At 42.4% G+C, this 21874-nt stretch overlaps 1 protein-coding gene across 1 annotated transcript; it reads right to left on the bottom strand.

Annotated features, from left to right (window-relative positions):
• Positions 1 to 12022: 12022 nt before the first annotated feature.
• On the bottom strand, positions 12023 to 18573 carry SPRY2 (sprouty RTK signaling antagonist 2). Its single transcript, XM_054655118.2, has 2 exons — positions 17776 to 18573; positions 12023 to 13798 (listed from the first exon to the last, which is right to left on the bottom strand). The coding sequence occupies exon 2, from the start codon at positions 13745 to 13747 to the stop codon at positions 12812 to 12814; it is 936 nt and encodes a 311-aa protein (XP_054511093.1). The 5' UTR covers positions 13748 to 13798; positions 17776 to 18573; the 3' UTR covers positions 12023 to 12811.
• Between the last annotated feature and the right edge of the window lie 3301 nt (positions 18574 to 21874).

Here is a 21874-nt window from a genome sequence, read left to right as displayed (position 1 = left end):
TTAGTTTATTACAGCCCTTACAAATGTATAACTCCTGAAAAATCTGTTGTTATAGTTCCTGTAAATTGGTAGGAGTTAAATCCAGGTTTTAACCTTGGTCAAGATTCCATTCTGTGCAGGGCAAACAGGAATCTGAAAGCAAAGATGGCTCTTTCACAATCACACTAAAAAGTAAGGGGAAAAAAAAGTAATTACCAAAAATATTTACGGTCCTGTGGTAAGACTGCTTGCTTACCAAAAGGATGTTTACTCGTCACATCATTTAGGATGCACAGTGATATATGCTCCCACTATTTCTTCCTCTCTGCCACCTGGAGGGGGAATCTCTGGAAATGCTATGCCTGTCTTTTCTGCTTCTAGACAAAAATTGAACAGATCCTGCTTGGGCAATGAAGTGGTAAGTACCTGTAAAAACTCCCTGCAGCTGGTCAGGAGGAGAAGAAATATTTAGATTTATAAAAGCAAGGTCTCTTGCATTTTGAGAGAAATGCAAGGTGGTTAGTAACATCTTTGAAGGTGTTAACCAGAAGCTCAGGTCTTATCTTCTCTAGAGAAAATTGGTTGGGCAATGGTACTTAGTTGCTCATGTTTTTTAAACAAACATTTTCTACTTATCAAATGTTAAAATCACAGTGCTAAGAGCATGACTGTAGCTTTTGACATGTATTGCTAGAGATGGTAAACATTTTCTTGGTAGCATGAATGACCAAACCACATGCACTGAAATTCCAGCAGCTGTAACCACATGAACATTTTATCTTGTGCTAATGATCATGTGTGAGCAAGCAGTAAAAAACATACACTTTTTTTTTCCTTACAAGTGTGGACACAAAGACAACAGCTTTTTTCACCTAAGATAAATGAATTGAGTTGACAGAATTAAATTATGGACTACTTCTTTCTTTTGACCTCTTAAGAAAGTGAAGAAAATGAAAACTTCAGAGGCATCACAAATATGAAGGAAGAACTAATTTCCCTCCATCAAAGAAGTCCACAAATTATTTTGAAATATTTTTAAAGCTGTGGGAATATGGTGACAATCTAAGCAGGGAAGGTCAGTAGCTTCTCTGACTGAAACAGCAAAAACTTGGTGGTGAACAGCAACCAAAGCCCATCAATTACCTAAAAGCCCTATATTCTATGGAAGCCAGGCTCTCAGTCAAGTCTCAGGAGCTATTTCTTGCCCTTTAGCTTTGGGTATGAGCTACAAACTCTTCTGGTTTTTAAACTGTGTTATATTCTTGTATATAATTTATTTTATATATTTATTTTATATAATTTATATTCTTGCTTTTAACTGCACTCTAGATTAGGCTTGTTTGCAAAATTATAAATGAAGTAAAAAGGAACTTGGATATTGATTGTTGCTTCTTCATCAAATCTCTAATGTAATTCAAATGTTTTACATAAAAAATTGGGAAGTTTGTGTATAGGCCAATGGCTTTACATGGGTCTCAGGTTCTCATTTTTCTGCAATGTAGTCCATGGTGGGTGAAGTAGCCCACCCACTGTTATACTTAATAATAACTTTCATAACTCCACATAAAACTACAGGTTTCACTCAAAAGCTGTAGGTAGCTTTCTAGCACAATTAACTCATTGGCTCTTACCAATCAGAGCTGATATTGCCCGAAATTACAGATCATTTCTGATTCTGAACTCACAGAAATGGCAGAATTATCCCCAAATAGCCCAGCCCAACAAACAAGCGAAGACACATCACACCAAAATGAAAGTTTCCATATCAGCAGGGCAGTCACAGTGGTTGTGTAGTTGTTAAGTCAGAGTCTGCAGAGACGCTGGCTCTCACGGATCACAGCTATGTGAGCCTGCCCACTAACCTCCTTCCAAGGGCCCAGGTTTTTCTGCCTCCTTATTTTTCATTTTGCATTTGTCAACATCCCACTATCCCTATCTAGGAGGTAGAGGAGCTCCCTTTTGTTTGATGTGAACTGAACGCCTGGGGGCACTGAAGGGGTTAAGTGGAGGAAATTCTTGTCAACTTCAATAGAGAATAAGGCATTTTAAAGGATTTTCTGTAAGAAGAACCCAGTATGTCTGACATCAGAGCAACAGCACATTACAGTGAAGGAGTAAAATTTCTACTTAAAGGGTTTTTTATATTTTCAGAGTGGAAAATATTCATATTGTGGTTTCACACTAAAAATAAATTCTTCCATTCACAGCCAGCAACAGGTAGCTGAGGTTAGATCAAACCACTAGCTTGCTAATGACTATGAATTGCAGTATCTATAGAAATGACCAGAATTCAAGGCAGTCTCTAAAATAACCCAGATGAATCATTCTTGAAAAATATTATTCACTCCATAATAAATAGACCCAGCATAAATGCCCACCACACAAAGCATGCTTTAAGTAATTTTTAAAAACTTAAAACACTGTTGCATGTAAATTAAGATGATCGGTTTTCTACCTTTTGCAGTTCTGCTTTTTCCACAACAAGTCTGGGAACACTGAAGTGATCCCAGATCCTATAAAGTTAAGTGACTGAATTGAAAGCATTTGTTCTGTGCAAGCATCTTGAATGTAATAAAAAAATAGCTCTTCAAGTATTATAAATAAGGAATCTGAACTGTCTTGAGTTATAGTGAAAACTATTGTTCAACAATGATGCAAAAAGAAACAAAAGCTGATAAAATCTTAAGATTATTATTCTACTGTACACCATGGGGTTTTTTTGGAAGTAAGTTATTGGCCAACACTCTGCTTGTGGAAATCAGCAGGCCATTGCTGTCAGTAGTGGTGCCAGGTTGACTTACCCAACTTGTGAATCTGGGCCCCAGTTAAAACCAAATTAAAAACTATTTTAAAATATTAAAATAGTTTAATATTTTAATATTAAACTATTTTAATATTTTAAAATAGTGTAATATTAAAATATTAATATTAAAAATATTAAAAACCAAAACTATTAAAAACCAAAACCTAAGAATCACAAACTTCCCACAATGCCAGCAACCACTGTCCTTCAATGCTGTTACATAGTTTTAGACAGGGTTATGTTTTCACATTTCATAACCAATGCTTTCTCATTAAGGCAAATGCGTGATCTATGATCATAGGACTGGCACACCCTAAGAGGCCTGAAGAAGACAAGGAGTGTTAGCAAAGAAAGACTAAAACAAACAGTGGATAAAAATCACTACAACCACGACAACTTACCGATCTTGCCAAGTAAGTAAATACCAGAACAGCACAAAACTTTAACTTCAACATTCTTTTGGTCTGTGGCATTTCCTTCTCCCAGTAAACCTCATTGTACCTCTCTGAAATTGTTACCAAGGATGACAGGTTGGTTGTTTTTTTTTCCTTGCCATGAATGCTGTATCCTAATTCCATATACTAACCAGGAAAAAAAAAAAAAAAGACCAAACCAAAACCAACAAAAAACCATTGAAGAAAACTATACCTTTCATGCCCTCAACATGAGATGTCTAAATCACACGTGGACAACAGGGATAATTAGGGCTTAAGTCCCTAAATTTAGAAATTTAGAAATGAATGTTCTTTGTATCTACTTATTTTCTATACTACTGTGGGACTGAATCTCTCAGTTAAGCCCCACCAACAGTAAACCCTTCAGTCATTATTTCATGGCCGCTGCTGTTCATGATTGGTTTCCATAGCACATCATATCTGTGCACTCATCCTTCTCTTTATCACTCATCCTGTGATATCTCCTCCCAAAGTAGTAGTTTTGCATATCTGTGCATCTGCACAAGAGCTGCCTATCAGCTGCTTCAGGAATTGATGAAGGCTTTGAAAGTTGCCATATTTGTATGCTTAGCAATAAGAAAACCTGTATTTTTACCACTCATTTGTCACTGAAAGTACAAAGTGGAAAAAAGCTGTTCTGTTTACTGGACCATCACGCCACACCTGGGAGATTCAATATACAGAGTACAGGGTAGGTGCACTCCACTCTGCAGATGCTCTCTCTCAGGGGTGGGAGAAAGGAGCACCTTTCATGGTATTGTTTAAAAACCATGGGAAAATGTTACAGCAAAAGCTGATACTCTGGAAGAGGAATATTGGTAACAGTGAAATATGGTAATTCCTCATTCCCCCTAAGAAAGATTTAATTGTGATGTGCATGTATCTATTTATCTATCTCTCTACATAGCTATATCTACAGGTGATATAATGCACAATGTAGATATGTAACTGTGACAATATTTTGCCCATCTTAATGGGCATCTCAGATGAAAGCAATGCTAGTACACAGACACTTCTGTCTGACAGCAGCTCACTGTACTTCACTTGAAGCATGTTTTCACTCATGTAACTTTAGGTAGGGTTTAGAGCTGCTTTAGTAACAGTCACAAAACACTGTGCAGATACTATTAGTATGAATGAGCCTATTCCAATTAACCAGACTGTCAGCTAAACCAAATAAATACTCTCCCTAGACTCTTTTGCAAGAGCTGAGCTAAACTGAATTAAAACTGTTGCAGTTTCAGTATACAAGAATTGTTTGATAACAGTAAGCTGAAATAAAGGGAGAAAGTCTACACACAAGCTTTTTTCTGCACAAGTCTGTCAACAAAAAGCCTAACAGGAGTTTACAGCACCCTTAATGGAATTATCCCTTAAAACAGAATCTCTCAGCAAAATATAAAAGATTGATGCCTAAAGGAAGCAACTACAAAAATCCTACAGCAGTGGTAGGAATAAATTATCTTAGTAGTAGAGTAAGTTAAGTAGGATCAGAACGAAGGTTAAAAATCCTAAACTAAGATAGCTACTCCTTCATTCAAAAGTGTGTGTCATGCAATTATAAACTTTTTTTATTCCCCTAGGCAGCTGGGATTTTCCCAGGATATCCATTCAAGTGTATGTTCAATCAGTACATATTCAGGAATTCACCTCTTGTCTATACAAAGTTTCAAGGAGGTCAAGGAGAATTTTGTCATTGCCTCCAGTGAGGCCAGGCATTTCACCCACCAATCTTGCAGCTGAAGTGAGGTCTTTGGATAAAAACTATGTGAAATGTAAACAGCAGAAATCTTGGACACATTTAATAAACTGAACAAGATATCTTTTCGTCTAATATTTTACTTAGCTTAATTTATCAACTTTTTTTTTTTTTTAAAGAAGTTGATATTGATTCCTTTTTCTAAAGCAGAGACCTTAAGGGGTGAATTGTGACATTTCTCTCCAACCACATCCCTCAGACTGCATGTATGCAGAAATACATTTTGCACACACTTGAAATATTTTAGTAAGATCTGTCCTCTCAGAGGCTAAGCTCAAGTGCAATACTTTACACCAGTTTTTCTCCATGAAAGTCTGCTCAATCACTCAGCAATTGCAAGGTTCCATAAGCCACCCATTCTGTAATCTGAGGGCTAAGTGAGCACAGGGCTGAAAGCAATAAAGAGAGAACACTTTCCATATCTTGGGAAAAGATGAAGTTGTAATGATTACCATGAAAGGAAACAATCTTTTGTGACTGTTTTCTTCAGAGATATATGTAATTTCCAAAAGCAAGAAACACCATCTCAATTCATTCTGAAAAATCAAGTGCTGTGACATACTAAATCATACCTTTTAGTGAAAGAAAATATCTGAAAAAGTCTGTTTTTATGACTTGTCAGTTCATACTTAAGAAACAATTAAAAGAAAAAAAAAAAAAGCATGCCATTCTCCCAAACAAACAAAAAAATTACTAGTTCAGGTTAGATACAAAATATCAATATATAATTTTATGTAACTACACTGGAGCAAGCTTTACAAAATTCTAAAAAGTTACCTTGACAATTGAGATTTAAAAAATTAAATAAATTGCTTGTGTGTGCAATTAAGTTTCTACTTGAGGATTAGATTGTGTCATCTGAACTCATGAGAATGTCTTTGTGAGTGAATTTCTCTTGAGATGACACTTGTGGGAGGGATCTCTTTCCTCCTGGATGGCAAATGAATCTGTCCAAGAATGTTCCTGGGCACTGTGTTCCAGCTGGCCCCAAAAGGACAGTGTCCATGCTGGGCAACTCCTTTAACCTCTAAAAGAAGGAGCTGCTGGCAAGCTGACTTTTGGGAATGGCTCCTGAAATGTGGTAGGGAATAGCTTGGGAGAGTACTTTTTGGCACATAACATAAATTAAAGTCTTAATGCTTCAGTAGCGTGAGCAATTGCAGCCCATTGTCCAGGAACATTTCCACCTACTGTCTGATTTAGAGTACAGAGGTGGCCAGAAACACTCCTGCACACTTTCAGACTTTGTACTGCAGTTGTGTGTGTGCAGGAGAGAATAGGTCAGGCACAGCCCTGATGGAAAGTTCACCTTTTATACCATAACCCATGCCTCCTTCCAACCACACTTATTTCAGAATAACATATACAGTCTTTTTTTCCCACTTGGGATGAAGGGATCTGAGGAGAGCCTTCATACCCAAGAACAGTATTGAGAGTAGTAGGCAGTGGACAGTTAAGATAACCTTCACATGTGGCTAGTTTGTTGGGTTTTTTTTAAGTAATGGTATTATGGGATCCTCATGCACTAGTTTTAAAGAATGAACACAATGCTTCTCCAAAAAAGAAAAGACACTGAGGCACAAAAACATATACATGATAAACAACTGCATAATCTCTATCTGCAGAGCAGCACAGGTAGAAGAGAGTAAATCTACTGGTGAAAGGTACGATGCATTCAATGAGTTCTGCAAGAAGGCAAGGATGCTCCTACTTCACTTTACTATTCAATGCAGCTGCACTTAAAGATTAAGTTCACAAAGTGAATTCTTGGTCCCTTAACTGCTGTACTTATATATTTCATACTGCCATATACTTTGGGGGAGTGACTGTCAGGGGGATGGGGAGAGAGGGAAGGGAATCACAAAACAGCAATCCTTCGAATAAGCACTCTGTCTTCAATAATTAAACAAAATTCATAAATAAAATGACCCAAAGCAAATAAAACTATTTCACAATTTCCTCCTCTTTGCAATGCTTTATGAAAAGGAAATGAGAGGGAAGAAAAACTGTTCACTTCGTGCATTTGACAGTTTGTGATAGACCAACTTTTATATGTGTCTTACAAGAAACAACACTTTAAGTAAATCAGTAATTAATGAAACTGCATTACAGAGGAAGCTGACAAAGGTTTGAGTTGATTTTGAGACCTAAAGCGGAACTGTGTCTAATTATAGTAACAGTTTTAGCATAACCAATTAGTGCATTTTACTTACAGTGCAACTAATTTCGAAACACAGCTTGCTATAGCCCTGATGTTTGCATTCATTTCTGTGGTAAGTTTGGTCATTTAAAGATTTTCCATTCTGGTGTGGTTTTTTGAAGCACACTTTGAGAGCATCAACACATTCTTTCATCATTAAACAGAAGAACAACAACACGATTTATGACTCATTCATATACACCACTTCTAGATCAAAATAAAGTGACGGTAAAAAAGAAAAAGTAAAAACTCCCCTTGCTCAAGGGGCTCTCTATATCTGTAAGTTGGTGATTCTTCCTAATACACCCTTGTGTACTGGCTCAGACTCTCCAAATGAAACTTGTGCAACTCCTAAATGGCACCAAGTGCTATCTCTTGTAACATATCTTAGGCGCACCAAGTGGTTTGGTAATTACACAGCACTCTTTCAGGAAAGCAGAGCTCCTCTGATTATACAGTTCCTTACCTTTTAGAAACAGATTATCTCCCTTGGCAAGACTATTTTAAAATGTAACTTAAACCCCCAAGTATTAAAATATCCATAAATAATCCTACATAATAGCAGACTACATTGTCAAAGCTTCTGATTATTCTTAACTTCTACTGAAATGGGAACCAACCCATTTTAGTCTAGCAATTTGAACATTTTAGCCCTAAGCTTCTGTAATCAGCATTCACATTGAAGTCAGAGAAAAAAAAAAAAACACTTCTTACACCACACATAAAGAGAAACTTGAGATATGTAGCACAGCCTCTGTTGCTTTCTCCCAAGGCTGAAAACACTGAACTCCCACTCTGTTTCAAACAAAATCATTGCTACTCCTGTCCAAAAGCAACTACATTGGCTCTCTACTGAACAATCCCTATGGCAGAGGAACAGCAGCAGTTCATGCTTTTATGGTAGTAACACCTCTTCCTCTTTAACCTGAAACACAGTGCCTGTGAGTTAAAACAAAGACACATAAAGCCTTCTTGAGTAATAAAATTCATACCAAAACAATGAAAATAAGATTTTTCTGAAATAGTGGATTCAGATGTCACGTGAATGGAAAAAAACCTTTTATATAACTGAAAATGCAGGAAAAATTACTTGCAGCAAGGTAATCAGTTTTTTGACCTTGTCCTAAACTTTCAGGTACAGAATACTAATGAGAATAGCATGTTTCATCCTCCTCTTTCCCCTTTTGTTCTAAGTGGCAATAATGTATTATGTATTATGATTAGGAAAGGTCAAGGAAAGAGATAGGGACCAGAAAGAATAAATGTGAAGAGAAATAACACATAGAGGTTTCCACAGATTGAAACATGAAATATTTTTGAATTGAAAAGTACTATACATATCTGCACTTTATATGCATGTGTTTTTTGAGTCAAACTGTCCTGACTTCAATGAGACATTATTTTTTATTTCTAAGATTCCAGTTTAAAATCAGATTGCATAAAGAGGAAAACACCCAAGTATTTTCATTGGTAAGGATTTGGTGCACTTTGTCACCTGCAATCCTACATCTGTTGTGCTGTCTACCTGCAATCCCAGTATGTAACTGATTTATTTAAGATGACCCAACAAGACAAATGCTGACATTTTCAGCAAGACATCTATTCAATACTAATCTTACAGACACTACTCAATCGAGCGTGCTCTCACATTCAGCCAATTTCTTTCTGGCACTCTGCTCCAGTGACTGATTGAGAAATTAGTCTCAGCAGATGAAATCATTATTACTTGCTGTACCTGCACCCATCTAGGAACATCTGAGACAAGACAGACTGTTCAAATCCATCTTTTCCAAACCTTAATTCCTAAAAATGTTCCACTGTAGAACAGAAATGCATTCTGCTCTCTTCCTGCCACCTGAGAACAAGACCTAAGATTTCACTCATTACAAAAATTAATTATTTTGCATTTTACCAAAAGTGAAAATGGTAATACAGGTAATATTGTATCTTTAAATGCTGGGAGTTTAGTGAGAAAGTGTAAAAAATCTATTATGTTAATCATCACAGCAACTTAACTACTTCACTTCTGCTCTTGGAGAATTTTTGGCTTATGAAGACTGATTTGGTAAATCTGTTGAATGTAAATACTCACCTGAATATGATCTCAAATCCTTTAGGAACACATTTTATTTCCATCCAAAGCACTTTTTATTCTCTACTTAAATCTGAGTCTCTTTTCCTTTTTTCCCCCTATTTTATACTGCTATGATCCCTATCTGAAAAAAGAAATTATAATCAAGTTTCAAACCAATAAAGAGCAAAGAAAAGAAGCCCGAGGATATTAATAGAGGAATTTCTAAATGTCTCTAAATTTGATGTATTTATTTGTAGCTTACATCATACAGAAAAATAATTTGAAAAAATGCTATTTGTTTCCATTGTTACTAGTGTCAACTCTCAGTTCAATCCTTCAAATCTCTATACCTTAAACAAACCTTAAGGCATCTGTAAGTTAACAGATCAAAACTCTGAAGCAGCAACACAACAAATGGAGCAATAATAAGGGTTTTGCTCTCTCTCACGACTTCCTAGCAGTCTAAAATTAAAGTCCTATATGATGTATATCAAACCTGACTTTCATGGTTATCCCCAAAACCTGTGTATGGAAAATTTTCCTTACTTGGACCTCCACTTTCCTATCTCAAAGGATAAAGTAGGCATGCCCTAATAACATTATCTCAATCCACTTGAAAAGCCCTCTTAATTCTTATTAAAACAATCTAATCTGCTTGAGGCAAGATTTTGGTTTTATTTAGAATACTAAACCTTATCTAATTAAGTGCAATATTAGGATGTTAACTAATATACACAAGCCAGCTTTTAAGAGTCCAGTGGGCACAAACATCAATCCATACTAACTGAAGCCTAGACCCCAGTGCCGTAGTTAGCCCAACAGACCACACTTCCCTACATCCCTGCTCCCAAGAGTCATACATCCTGCCCAGTTTCTGGTAATGGGCTTACCTGGGGTGGGTGGGACTCCCTATTTTATCCTCATAAGAACCAAGAATGGTCACAACCATTGCTCAGTGTTTAAACCAGCTTCAAATTTCACTGCCAACAAGAAGATGGTTTTTCTTTTCCCTTAGAACCTAACTAGGCAGACAGAGGAGTTACTATACTGCAAAAAGAAAACACATGCACAATTTTAGTATTGGACTTTAGCTTGTAGGACTTTTGAGTTGCACCCACTTTGACTGCTGTGCTGCTCAGCCATCCTAGTTTCCCAGTTTTACTTTCAGCTTTCTGTGGAGTTATCTTCAACTGAAACATAAATCACTGAAAAGACTGGGCTTGCCTTCAGTTTTATCAAGTTCATCAGTCCAGTGAAAACACTGTATTTACTGAAATCAGTGGGACTTGGGGCTTCCAAGACAGAGCCTAAAGATTCTCCTAATGTTTGTTTTAATCAGCAAGACTAGCCCACAACAGTTTAAGCATAAGCACATAACCTAATTCAAGAACTACATTCAGTGAATGGAAACACATGATGGTTATTAACCCCTTCAAGAACAAAATTGCTAAAAACCCCATAATTAAATAATAAAAATCTCTGTTTATCAGCCAAGCACAGTCTCATATATACAGTCCACTACTCAGTTACAGTATACTGATGTGCTTTAAATATGGACAAACTACTCATGTCAGGTAACATAAGCTACCCTCTTTCTAGCAAATTCCACTCAGAAAGCAAAATATATACTGTTCGTCTTTGTATACCAAAGTATCCAGCCAGCTGGTGCAGAAAGTAAACCAGCTTACATTTTTCACCAGAGAGGTAAGGAAAAAAAAAAAAAGAGTAAGAGAACAAGCACTTTTTAATTTCACTTGATGATTGATAACCAATATGCACAAACACACAGTGTAAGATTTCTGAGTCCTACAGACCTATGTAAAATCATCCAAACACCAGACCTGAGATGAAAATTAAGGGGCAAAAAGACAGAACATTTACTCAAAGCTCTGGTTTTCAACTTTTAGTGAGTTCTTATTTTATTAGTAATAACTTGTTTATCTTGGAGGGGCTTCAGAAAAGGCTGGGAGACTTTTTTTAAGCATCAGCTTAAAAATACTTACAACTATTCTTAAATGCCAGCTTAAGAAATGTATAAATAAAATTGAACATTAAGACCTCTAAACTTGGAGAGACATGCTCAGAACAGGAAATGATAGTTTGTTAATAAAGAAAGGTAAATCATTCTCTAGGCTTCCGGTGGGAAACTTGGCAGGGAAAGGATTTTGACCTCAGTGGAAGGTAACTGCCACAAATGACAAATCAAGCAACTTTCTTCTTACAAGTGAGGCAAATGTTTGACATAAGGCTGGACTGCATTCAGATCTATCATTCCCTGTGGCATACTCTACTAACTTTAACAAATAATCCTGCAAGCTTTTTTGCATTGACGGTATTAATTATATTTTTTTCCTCCTCTCTCTCATCACTGAGTAAAGCCGTGCAAGCCTAACATTTTTTGTGAATGATTACTTATTTCCTATTTGAAGCACAAAAGTTCATCACTTATAGAATAGGTCAAGCTTTCAGTGCCTATTAGTCCTAGTCTGGAATGAATTAATGCATTTTCCTATGTTCATTTTCCTTTTCTCTTGTAGGAACAGTATATGGGACATTTGTGGAAAGGAAGGGAGCAAAAAGCCTGCACTGTTTTCAGGTGAAGAAGTAAATAAGAACAAAAGAAGACACTTAAAAATCTCTTTTTGGTTTCACATTAGGCTCACTGTGACTATAGCACTGTGAAGTTTGCAATTATAAGTATCAATTCTCCCAACTCAGAACAGTAAATGGGAAAAAATGACAAGTAGCCCAGTTTAATTTCAAACGTTAATATATTTTCTATTTTATAGTGAACATATGCATCATTCACCCCTTATTTGCAGCAACTATGACGTCCTCATAAAAAGGGGTGACATTTGTAAGATGCCTCTTAAAATAAATATTTCTTTTTATAAAATAATAAAACTTCAAATAAATATTCTTTACACTAAACAATATGTTGAAAAAATTAGAAAATAAAGGCTGAATTTTACTGTAACTGTACAATATACATGAAGTCCAAAGGGAAATCAAAGTCTTGTAATAGAAGGTTTCCGTAAGACAAAATACAATCTAAAAACATACTGATTGATTCACATTCTTCCGAATGTACAACATATTAGTATAATATTTTGTGACTGTGCCATGTCTTATGACAGCACTTATTTTTCACAGTTGAAAATATTATTGTATATACAAAAATATAGCACATTATCTCTGGCAGAAAACAATGAAAAAAAAAGGAGTCATTTGCTAATTTACAAATTTTGCAAGTACTATTCACAAACAATAGAGTTGCCTAGGAGTGTCTGTGTTGCTTTAGCTTATGCAATATGTGGGTCACAATGTACTGCATCCCTTTTTTTTCCCCTGTATGCCACTAGCTGGATTCTAACAAGCGTATCAGTTAAGATGGGACACACACAGAAAAGCATTTCACTGCAAACAGCAAAGTACATCCCCAACCCTTCTACTACAGTGCCAAGACCATAGATGCTTAGTTGGTTGCATATGTACGTTAAAATAATAATCCTTGTTACTTTAGTATTTCTGGCTAGCGATGCTATGTTGGCTTTTCAAAGTTCCTGGGGGGTACGCTGGGAACTTTGCAGCAAACGGTGTTGGAGTGTTTGCAGCGGCACCCAGGCCGATTTACCCGGTCGTAACAGCCCTGGCACAACTTAAGGCAACCCTTGGCTGGTAGGTAACACCACAAGCAAGGCAGAAAGAGGGACACTACACCCATGGCAGACCACCTAGTGCAGCAATGTGACTGACTGCAGGAGCAGGGGTTGTCAGCACAGTTGTCCTCGTCATCATTAGAGCAGTGATAGAAGAGGCCCTTCACACAGCAAACACAAGTCCCGTAATCAACCACGTTCTGGGCTGAGCAAAGACACTGCTTGTCACAGATCCAACATGAGGGCAGGGTCCTTGGATAAGTGCACTCCTTACACTTACACTTTCCACAGTCCTCACACCTGTAGCTGTGTGCTCCCAAGTCTTCTTTGCTCAGTGGCTTCAGCTCACTCGGCTTGAGCTCAGACTTGGGCTGCATTCGGACTATCCCATCAGCAACTGGCCCCGAAGATGATCCCAGAAGTCTTTGTTCTGACGAATTACTGCTCGTACTTGTCCTCGTACTGCTCCGTGAGCCCGTGCTGACTGTGCTGATGGACCGCGACAGAGGCGCTCGAGGAGATGCATGTGTTTGCGTGTGCTGGATCCGGCTAAAATGACGATGCTCAGGCAACCCATGGGGCCTTTCATTTTTGGGTTGGGTTGTTACCCGAGGAGAAGCCTTGACCCCCGGCCGTGGAGCCACCGTAGGTCCCTCTGTGTATTCATTAGTGTTTCGGATGGCTCTGATCTGGTCCAAGGACAAGACGTGGACCTGCTGCATCAGGACATCCCGCAGGTCAGGCTCCCCGTGCGGCCTCCCGCTGTCACGCCGAGCCTGTAGTAAGGGCTGCGACCCACTGCCGTGCTGAGTCTCCATCAGTGCCCAGAAGCTTGCTCACTCCGCCAGGCTTAGAACACATCTGAAATCCTGGAGCAAAAAAGAGAGGATTCACTATTGAAACACATCTCATGCTCTCTCCAGCAGCTTTTCAAACCTGCAGGACCCCACAGCACCACAGACAATCAAGTAATGCATCAGCCATTAAAAAAAGGAGTCACGTCTGGGACAAGCACTGGCACCGGTCAGCTGAGTGACCAAATTCCCTTGGCCTGTTCTGCCTACTGCTGTGGAGAGCTTAAGGACCTTTAAGAATCCATAGGAGTCTTTCCTAGGACCATGCAACTTAACTTGTGGCTCTGGAAAGTCTAGGTATTACTCCTGCTGACTGAGGCTTCTCAGGCTATCTTCTGGTTAGACCATGGCCTTTAAAGTGATTACATTTCAGCCACTTGAAGTGACACTTCTTTTCACATCAGGCTACTGAAAACCTTATACTCAAAAAAAGCCAACAAACTATCCTGCAAGTATTTAGCAAGTGTAATGTGACCTGCTGATGACAGACATATAATTCTCCAATTTTGTTCAAAACTGGATAATATTTTGGTAGGCTAGTCTCTTTACACATTAAACTTTACATGATGTAAATAGGAAATTTTAGTTTAATACCAATGGTCCCAAGAAAAACACTAAATAGCAATAAAATGTTTGAGGTTAGACATTAAATGAGTTAGTGCTACCAAAAACTTCAACAGCACAAGTAAAAATACCTCTCTCCAGTATTTTAGTGTGTGTCATACTGGGGCACACCACTGTGATTGTCATTTTAAGGCTCAAAACTACAAAAGCAATGTTACCACAGTTGTTTGGTTGTTGTTTTTTTTTATGTGTAAAAAATTCCATAGACTACATTTCAAATTGTAAATATTATCAAGAGTGGCTTGTGGGATAGAGGCATGCATAACATAATCAAATAATGCCAGCATCCAAGACGTCTACTTGATTGTGAATATTACTTGAAAGGATCATTAACTACAAAGTAGAAATGCAGACTTTAGAATTTAAATGAAAAGCCAGTAAAAGACACAGAAGATGAGAACTTGTAAATAACTTCCACACTCAAATATGCACAAGTTTCAAGTACTGCCCTTTAAATTAGTTAATATTTGTTTTGCCTTCATCATATCTTAAAGTGGCTCCAAAATCCAATTACCTATACAAAAATCCAGAACAATATTCTACAATTAAAACCCAAGCAGGAACCAAACTTCTTACAAGGACCACACAATGTCTTCAATTATACCTAGAAAGAGCACCATAGTGTTACTCTGTACACATCAGTTACCAACAATAATACTGTACTGCAGAATAGTAAAATATAGCCAAACAGTTTAACAAAGAGTACCTCAAGACACAGTCTTTATTCTAACACCAATGCAAAACATTTAACCTTTTAACTCCTGGCTCCCCTCCTTCCAGTGTTTTTTTCTTAAAAAAATTAAAATAAATACATATAGACAAATCTCTAACTTTTAAGAATGACCACTTATTTTAAATATTGCTAAATCCTGGTTTTGGACACAGGATGTATGTTACAGTGCTCCTTTCCCCCCCCCGCCCATACTCCCCCCAAAAGTCTTGCAAGCTTGGCTTGAAGCGTTGCTTATCCTTTTTTTTCTTTCAAATTAAAACCTCTGCCATACCAAAAGTTTCAACCAACAGCCTAAGTAGATGTTCACCTCCTCTGAAACTATCTGGAGATAGGAAATAATAGAAAATAAAATGCTTTCCCCCGCTCTTCAGAGGAATTGGCAGCCCTGTGTCTCCTCCGCGTCCAGGTTTCCACCAGCCCCGGGCAGCCTGGAGGGTAGCCCGGATCAGCCCCTGCCTCTCCAGAAATGACAACCCACTGCAAAAGCAAAGCTGACCCTGACCTGAAGGCGCTTCAGACGACCCCAGGATCGGTGGCGGAGCCCCCCTCAGACGCCAAGGTGGGAGCTGGAAAAGCAGCCTCCGCTCTCCGCTTCCCTCCCCGCCTCCAGCTCCGTCTCGGGCGGGGGGCGCGCAGCAGGTGGGAGGCGACAGCCCCTCGCCCGCCGGAGAGTGCAGACAACCTGGAGATAACCAGGAGACATCCTCCGGGCCGGGAGGTGGGAGGGGGCAGCTTCAGCCGCCTTATCAGAAAGTCAAACCCATGTTTCCTTTTAACTCTTCCCCCCTGCCCTCCCCCAGGAGATGCTAAAGGAGCTTCCCCTCCCGGGAAGTGCCAGGCGCCCTGCAGACGGTTCAGACAACACCTCCGGGACAGCTGGGCAAAAGGCAGATTACCCCCTCTCGCCTTGCCCTAAACACCCATTCAACTTCACAAAGCCAGCCGCTGGAAAAGCTCCTCTTATTTTACGCATATTCTGCAAATTGCCTGACCTTCAGCCCGCCCCGCTCCGCCCCAGCCCGGAGGGACCCGGGAGGCATTTCCAGTGGGGCATCGGGCCGAGCCGGGTGCTCCCCGTTTTTTCTCCCCGTCATAGATCCGCTAACAGGACAGGATGCAAAGAACCAGCACACTTATTTGCAAACCTACATTTGCCTGAAAATCCTGACGGGAGGGCACACCTCTCCCTCCTCTGACCCAGTACTTCTCCCCTTTGCATCCGCCAAGAGCGAGAGAAGCAGATTTGCCTTTCTGTGTGTGCATGTGTGTGATAACACTATTCCCCACTTCTAAGAGCCAAAGTCCACTCTCACCGAGCTCAAGTGCCAGGATTGCTAACTTTTCTTTTCTTTCAAACTGGGCTTGGCAAAAGGGTGAGCGAGGGGGACGGGTTTCGCGCTCGGCACATTTGGGGAGGTTTAAAACTCGAGGGGCTTCTTGCCTGCTGTGGAAAAATCCCGTGTACAGCTGGCCGGGGAAGGGCGAAGCCTAAGGGAGAGAAGTCCTCTGCCCGTGAATTTCTGTTTGTGGCCGGAGCCTGTGCAAGGCACCCCCACCCCCATTCCCACCGCACACACACCAACCACCTCCTCTTCTTTCAAAGTGCTTTGAAACCCCCATTAAGGGCCGAGTGTGTGATCAGACTATGGATTAGGGCAAAAGGGACTTTACCATCGGGGTGGGGCAAAGTGACACACAAACAGCTTGCTGAAAACACCAGCAGCTTTTTTTTTCTTTTTTTCTTTTTTTCTTTTTTTTTTTTTCCTCTTTTTTTAATGGGGGAAGGGGGCTGTCACGAAGTAAACCCACAAAAGCAAAAAAAAAAAAAGTAAAAATTATGGCTTATCCTTCCCCTCCACACATGCTCTCTGCATAGAAGAACCTAGGGAAGGACTTTCCTCGTCTTACAGATCGAATTAATTTCATCACAGGAGAAGTATCTAAGCTTACACACACGCACGCACACACACGTATATATTTGTACCAGACGTGCACTCACTTCCGAATCGCACGGATCTCCTGACGCCACTAGAGACAGGCGTAAATCACGCACTGCAAGGCGGGTTGCTCCTTCTCCCCCAGGAGCGGGGCACCAACAGCCCCGGCGCTCGCCAGCCCCGCTGCGCCCTCCCTTCACCTCCCCCGGGGCTTGTCGGAAACCCACGCGTGCCCGGCGAGGCAGGAGCGCGCAGGACCTCCCGTGCCCGGCCCCCCGCAGCAGCAGCAGCAGCAGCAGCAGCACGGAGAACACGCCGGAGCTGTGGCTCCTAGGAGCGCACCCCCGGCCCGCTGGCAGCCCCCGCAGGCATTCCGGGGCGCCCGCGCAGCCCTCCGCCCCCCGCGCAGCCTTCCGCACCCCCGGGGCACCGCGGCGGGGCACGAACGCGGCGCAGCCCGCAAAGCCCGCGGAGGTCCCCCCACCCCTCCCCGGAGAGAAACCGCTCCGAAATCCCACCTCCAGCTCCTCTCTGAGAAAGGAAGGAGAAGGGAAGGGGGGGAGAGGGAGAACCTGTACGAATGGAAAAGGGATCGGCCTCAAACATTTCCACGAGTTTTCTTGGAGCAACCAAAGGAGGGAGGGGGGGGGAGGAGGTTACTGAAAAGCTTGTTTTGCAAAGAAGGAAAAGGCTCTCACCGTGATCGCGGCGCTGCACCAAACCCCTCTCTCTTGTATTTTCTTCTTCCTGCGGTTTGCAAATAAATCCAGCCCTAAAGCAAAAAAAAATTCTTTTCCAAACTCTGCTTTAGTCCAACTTGCAAATTAGAGTAAGAATGATCACCATGTAAAAAAAAAAAAAAAGTCCACAGCAAAGTTAGGTGCCTCTCCCCAGATCGATTATAAATTCGTGTGTGCGTGTATATACTATAATAATAATCAAAACACCTCTCCGGATCGGGGTGGGTTTTCTTTGCTACTAAAAATCACTCAGTCTTACACACACACTTTCCTTTTTTTTCCTCAATGAACAGGAGGCCGGATCGCCAACACCAAGTCACTTTTTTTTTTGTTGCTGTTGCAAATTGATCAAGAGGAAAGGGAAAAGCCAAAGAAAACAAAACAAAGTGGATCTAAAATAAAATCCCAGAGCTTTCTTCCACTGAGCTCCTCCAAGAAAGCAGCTTGTGCAATGTAGCCGTTCTGCTGAGAAGCTGCTTGCTGCAGGCTCCTCTCCCCTCTCTCCCTCTTAGCTTTCTCGCTCCCTCTGCGAGCGTGTGTGTTGCAGGCAGTTCTGTGGTTTGCAATCGGGGGGGTGTTTTGGGAGCGCAGCGGATTTGTGGTGGTGGTTGTTGTTGTGTGTTTGGAGGAGGTGGAGGAGGAGGAGGAGGAAGATTTGAGATCTGAGCTGTAGGGGCTCGGCGTTTTTCTGCTCGCTCGCTCTCTCCCTCTCTCTCTTTTTCTTTCCGGAGGAGGTAGGGTGATCTCTCTGCAAAAGCAGCAGTAAATGGCGTCATGTGGATCTGAGGAGGAACAGAGCAGTTGTTGTCCCAGAGGATATATCGCATCCGGTCCCAGCTCATTGGCTCTGCGGGGCTACATTCACTGGCGCTCCCAGCGCCCTGCCAGCACTCAGAGCTGCGGGAGGCATTCAAAAGGGCAGCGCTGCCGCCGCCGAGCCAGCCCGGCTGCCCCGGCCCCGGCCCCGGCCCCGGCCCGGGCCCGTCCGCGGCGCTCCCCGCGCTGTGCGGGGCGAGCGGCAGCCGCGCTCCCGGGGCCTGGCCGCAGCCTGTGCTCACGGGAGGCTGCTCCGTGCGCGGTCTCACGCCGCTCGGGGTTGCTTTTGTGCTCGTGTATTTACTCAGAGGCAGGCGGCGATAGGTTTGCAGGGAAACCGAGGGAAACTCGCTTCTCGCGGGGAGGAAGGCGCGCTCTCCCCGCCGCGGCGGGCGTTCGGGAGACCCGTGTCCGGGTGCTCCCCGTTGCCTCCCACCCGTTTTTCTTAACCGAGTGGAATAAAAGTTTACACTTTCTGCCTCTCCCCTCCCCCGCTTCGCCCTTTCCAGCCGCCGGTCGCCGGCAGCGCAGGGAGCAGGAAGGGTGATTACTTGGGGCATTGTCCCGCGGATTAATGCGATTAGGCGGCGCGGAGGGCGCCCCCGTGCCCGGGCGGGAGCGCGGAGCGGGGCGCGGAGCGGGCGGCAGCTCCCCGCGCCTCGGGCGCTGCCCGCGGGGTGCGCCGCGTCCCTGGCACCAGCAGGGACCCCTCGCCTGTGCTGAGGGGGGCTGGATGTGTGGGGGTTTTTCTTATAAGTTAAAAAAGCGCTGCAAACTCCCCCCCCCCCCCCCCCCAACTTTATTTTAGTCCGTTGCCATCCGTGCGGGGGACACGGTCTGCGAGCAGCTCGCGAACGTGACTGTTTGTCTTCTGGGCGTTTCCTGACACGGCCACAGCTCGGTCCCTTTGGTACGGGCTGGAAGCACTGGCGGGGCCACTGCGGCTGGTTGGACGCGGGCATCTTGCGCCGGCACGTATCTGTACGCGCAGCCCTGTCCCCAGGCAGGCGCGCACCGAGCACCAATGTTCCCGTGTCACGTGTGGCACTGCTTAAAATACACACCGTGTGTAAGGCAGGAATCGCTGCACTATTCACATGGACAGCCCGCGGTGCAAAGCCCCAGCCAGCCCTCTACTACTCGAGGCGATTTCGCAGGCACTTCCTCTCCTACACCTGCTGGTCACCGCTCTGTGGAGGGGGTGGTCATTCCCCATAAAAACGTGTAAATAACGAGGGCTGTGTCTCACATGGGCGGCCTTCGGGTTTTCGTGGTTTTATGCTCAAGTATCCGTTCTTCCACAGTAATATTCTGAACCTGCAAACTATTTTCCGTACTCGGGTGACAATAAGGTCAGGCGGAGTTAAACGGGGCTCGTTTCTTTCCTTTCAAGCGGCTTCCATCGCTCCCTAGCCCGCACAGAACTGCTGCTGCCCGGCCGTCCGTCCCCTCCCCACCCTGTTCGACCCGCGGCCCGCAGACGGAGCGCTCTCCCAGGCGGGGGCTGCCCCGGGGCTGGAGCCGCAGCCCGGTGTGGCTGGGTTACCGCCGGGGCTCGGGGAGCGGCGGCGGCGCGGCCGCTGTCCCCGGCAGAGGGAGCGCGGCGCCGGGGCGGGGGGCAGCGGGTCAGGGCGGCTCCGCGGGGGCACCAACCCCGGCGCCGGGCAGCGCCGGAGGGAGCCGCAGGCCTGCCCTGAGCCTCCCCGCGGGACGGGACACCAGCGGCCTGGCGTCTCCAGGAGGATGCGCCGGGCAGCGACATGAGCATCCTCGGAGATGTGCCCTGTGTGTAGGCTGCGCGCTCTGTGTCAGCAAGGCAATCCACGGTATTCCGCTGTGGGAGACAAATACGGGTTAAAATATCCGGGAAACAGTAAACACAATATTCCCCTCACTGCAGAAAGACAAAAATTTACTTCCTCCCACATAGCAAAGTCAAAAATAGGTTAAGAACTTTTTGTGCAAACCTATACACATGGGAAAGGTCTGTTAAATTATTTATCATCATTTATATTGAGTACATAAATAGTGTTTTAAGCTGGAAAGTTCATAACACCATTTTAAAATCCTTTGGTCAGTAGTGCAATCATCAATTCCCACACCAGTTTTCAACTACAGGTGTATACACTTAATACAGAGAGTAGTCTCAAAGGCAGAGATAAAAACAGTGAAGCTATTTTTATTTGCACTGCCAGTCATGCGTGCAAAATGGTGAAGCTTCAATGTGTTATAGCTCAAAAAAAAAAAAGAAAAAAACCAGCCAAAAATAAAGCCAGAAAAACCCCCAAGAATACAGCATCCTGGTACTGATGAGTTTGAAAGAGAAGATTTGTGTGCAAAGATTTGTGTGCTAACTGGCACAAAGGTAAACAATCAATAGTGCACAAATCTGCAAAAAATTAAGTGTGGTCTTTTGTGTGTGTGCTTGTGTTGTTCATGTTGGAGCTTCAATGCTGATTTCTCAGAGTTTTAATCTGATGGTACCTTGGAACCAGCTTTTGGAGGATTTAATGTATCACTCACATTTCTTGTCGTGGAGAATGGCTTAATGCATGTGATTATGTTTCCCCTAGTGGTTTGCTCTAACCACTGCATGATTTTGTTGTGGTTTTTGTTTTTTGGTTTGGTTTTTTTTGGAGGGGGGTTTTGTTGGTTTTTTTTTTGCTTTTAAGCCAAGTAGGCCTTATTTTTGAGACGAGGTTCTTGAGTTTATTCTCAGCAGAGAAATGTAACTGTTGTGTATATATATATATTTGTGTACATACCAACATACACGTGTATTTATGTGTATACGTGTTGTATGTTCATGATATATGTGAATAGTAGCAATTCCAGTGGCTTGAGGTGAAAAATGGGGAATATACATTTGAAAAGTGTATGACATGACAGACACCCATATGAAATAGCTGAAACTTTTCTGCTTCATCATTAAATTGTCCCACAGGTTTTTGCTTGATTCAATTTTTGGACCAGGACTAGAAAACAAGTGGTTTTCCCCTTTACTTTGAAAAGGGAGGGCAGCTCATTCATAAGGAATTCTTCCTGCAAGGGAATGAAAGTGCAGTACTTTGCTGACTTTGAGAACATTTCATGCATTATCTCATGAGTTAATGCAATGATATGGGAATATTGATTCTTCACATCCTAAAAGGACTAAGTTTGGCTGCACATTGCTTCTAATGCCCAGAAGTTCCATCAAAACTTAAACCTTTAATTGATTATCTTCCATGTTTGTGACTCT

Source organism: Agelaius phoeniceus, chromosome 2, assembly GCF_051311805.1.
Source record: "Agelaius phoeniceus isolate bAgePho1 chromosome 2, bAgePho1.hap1, whole genome shotgun sequence".
Classification (NCBI taxonomy): Eukaryota; Metazoa; Chordata; class Aves; order Passeriformes; family Icteridae; genus Agelaius; species Agelaius phoeniceus.
The sequence above is the reverse complement of the archived record's forward strand: the minus strand, read 5'-3'. Positions and strand labels throughout refer to the sequence as shown.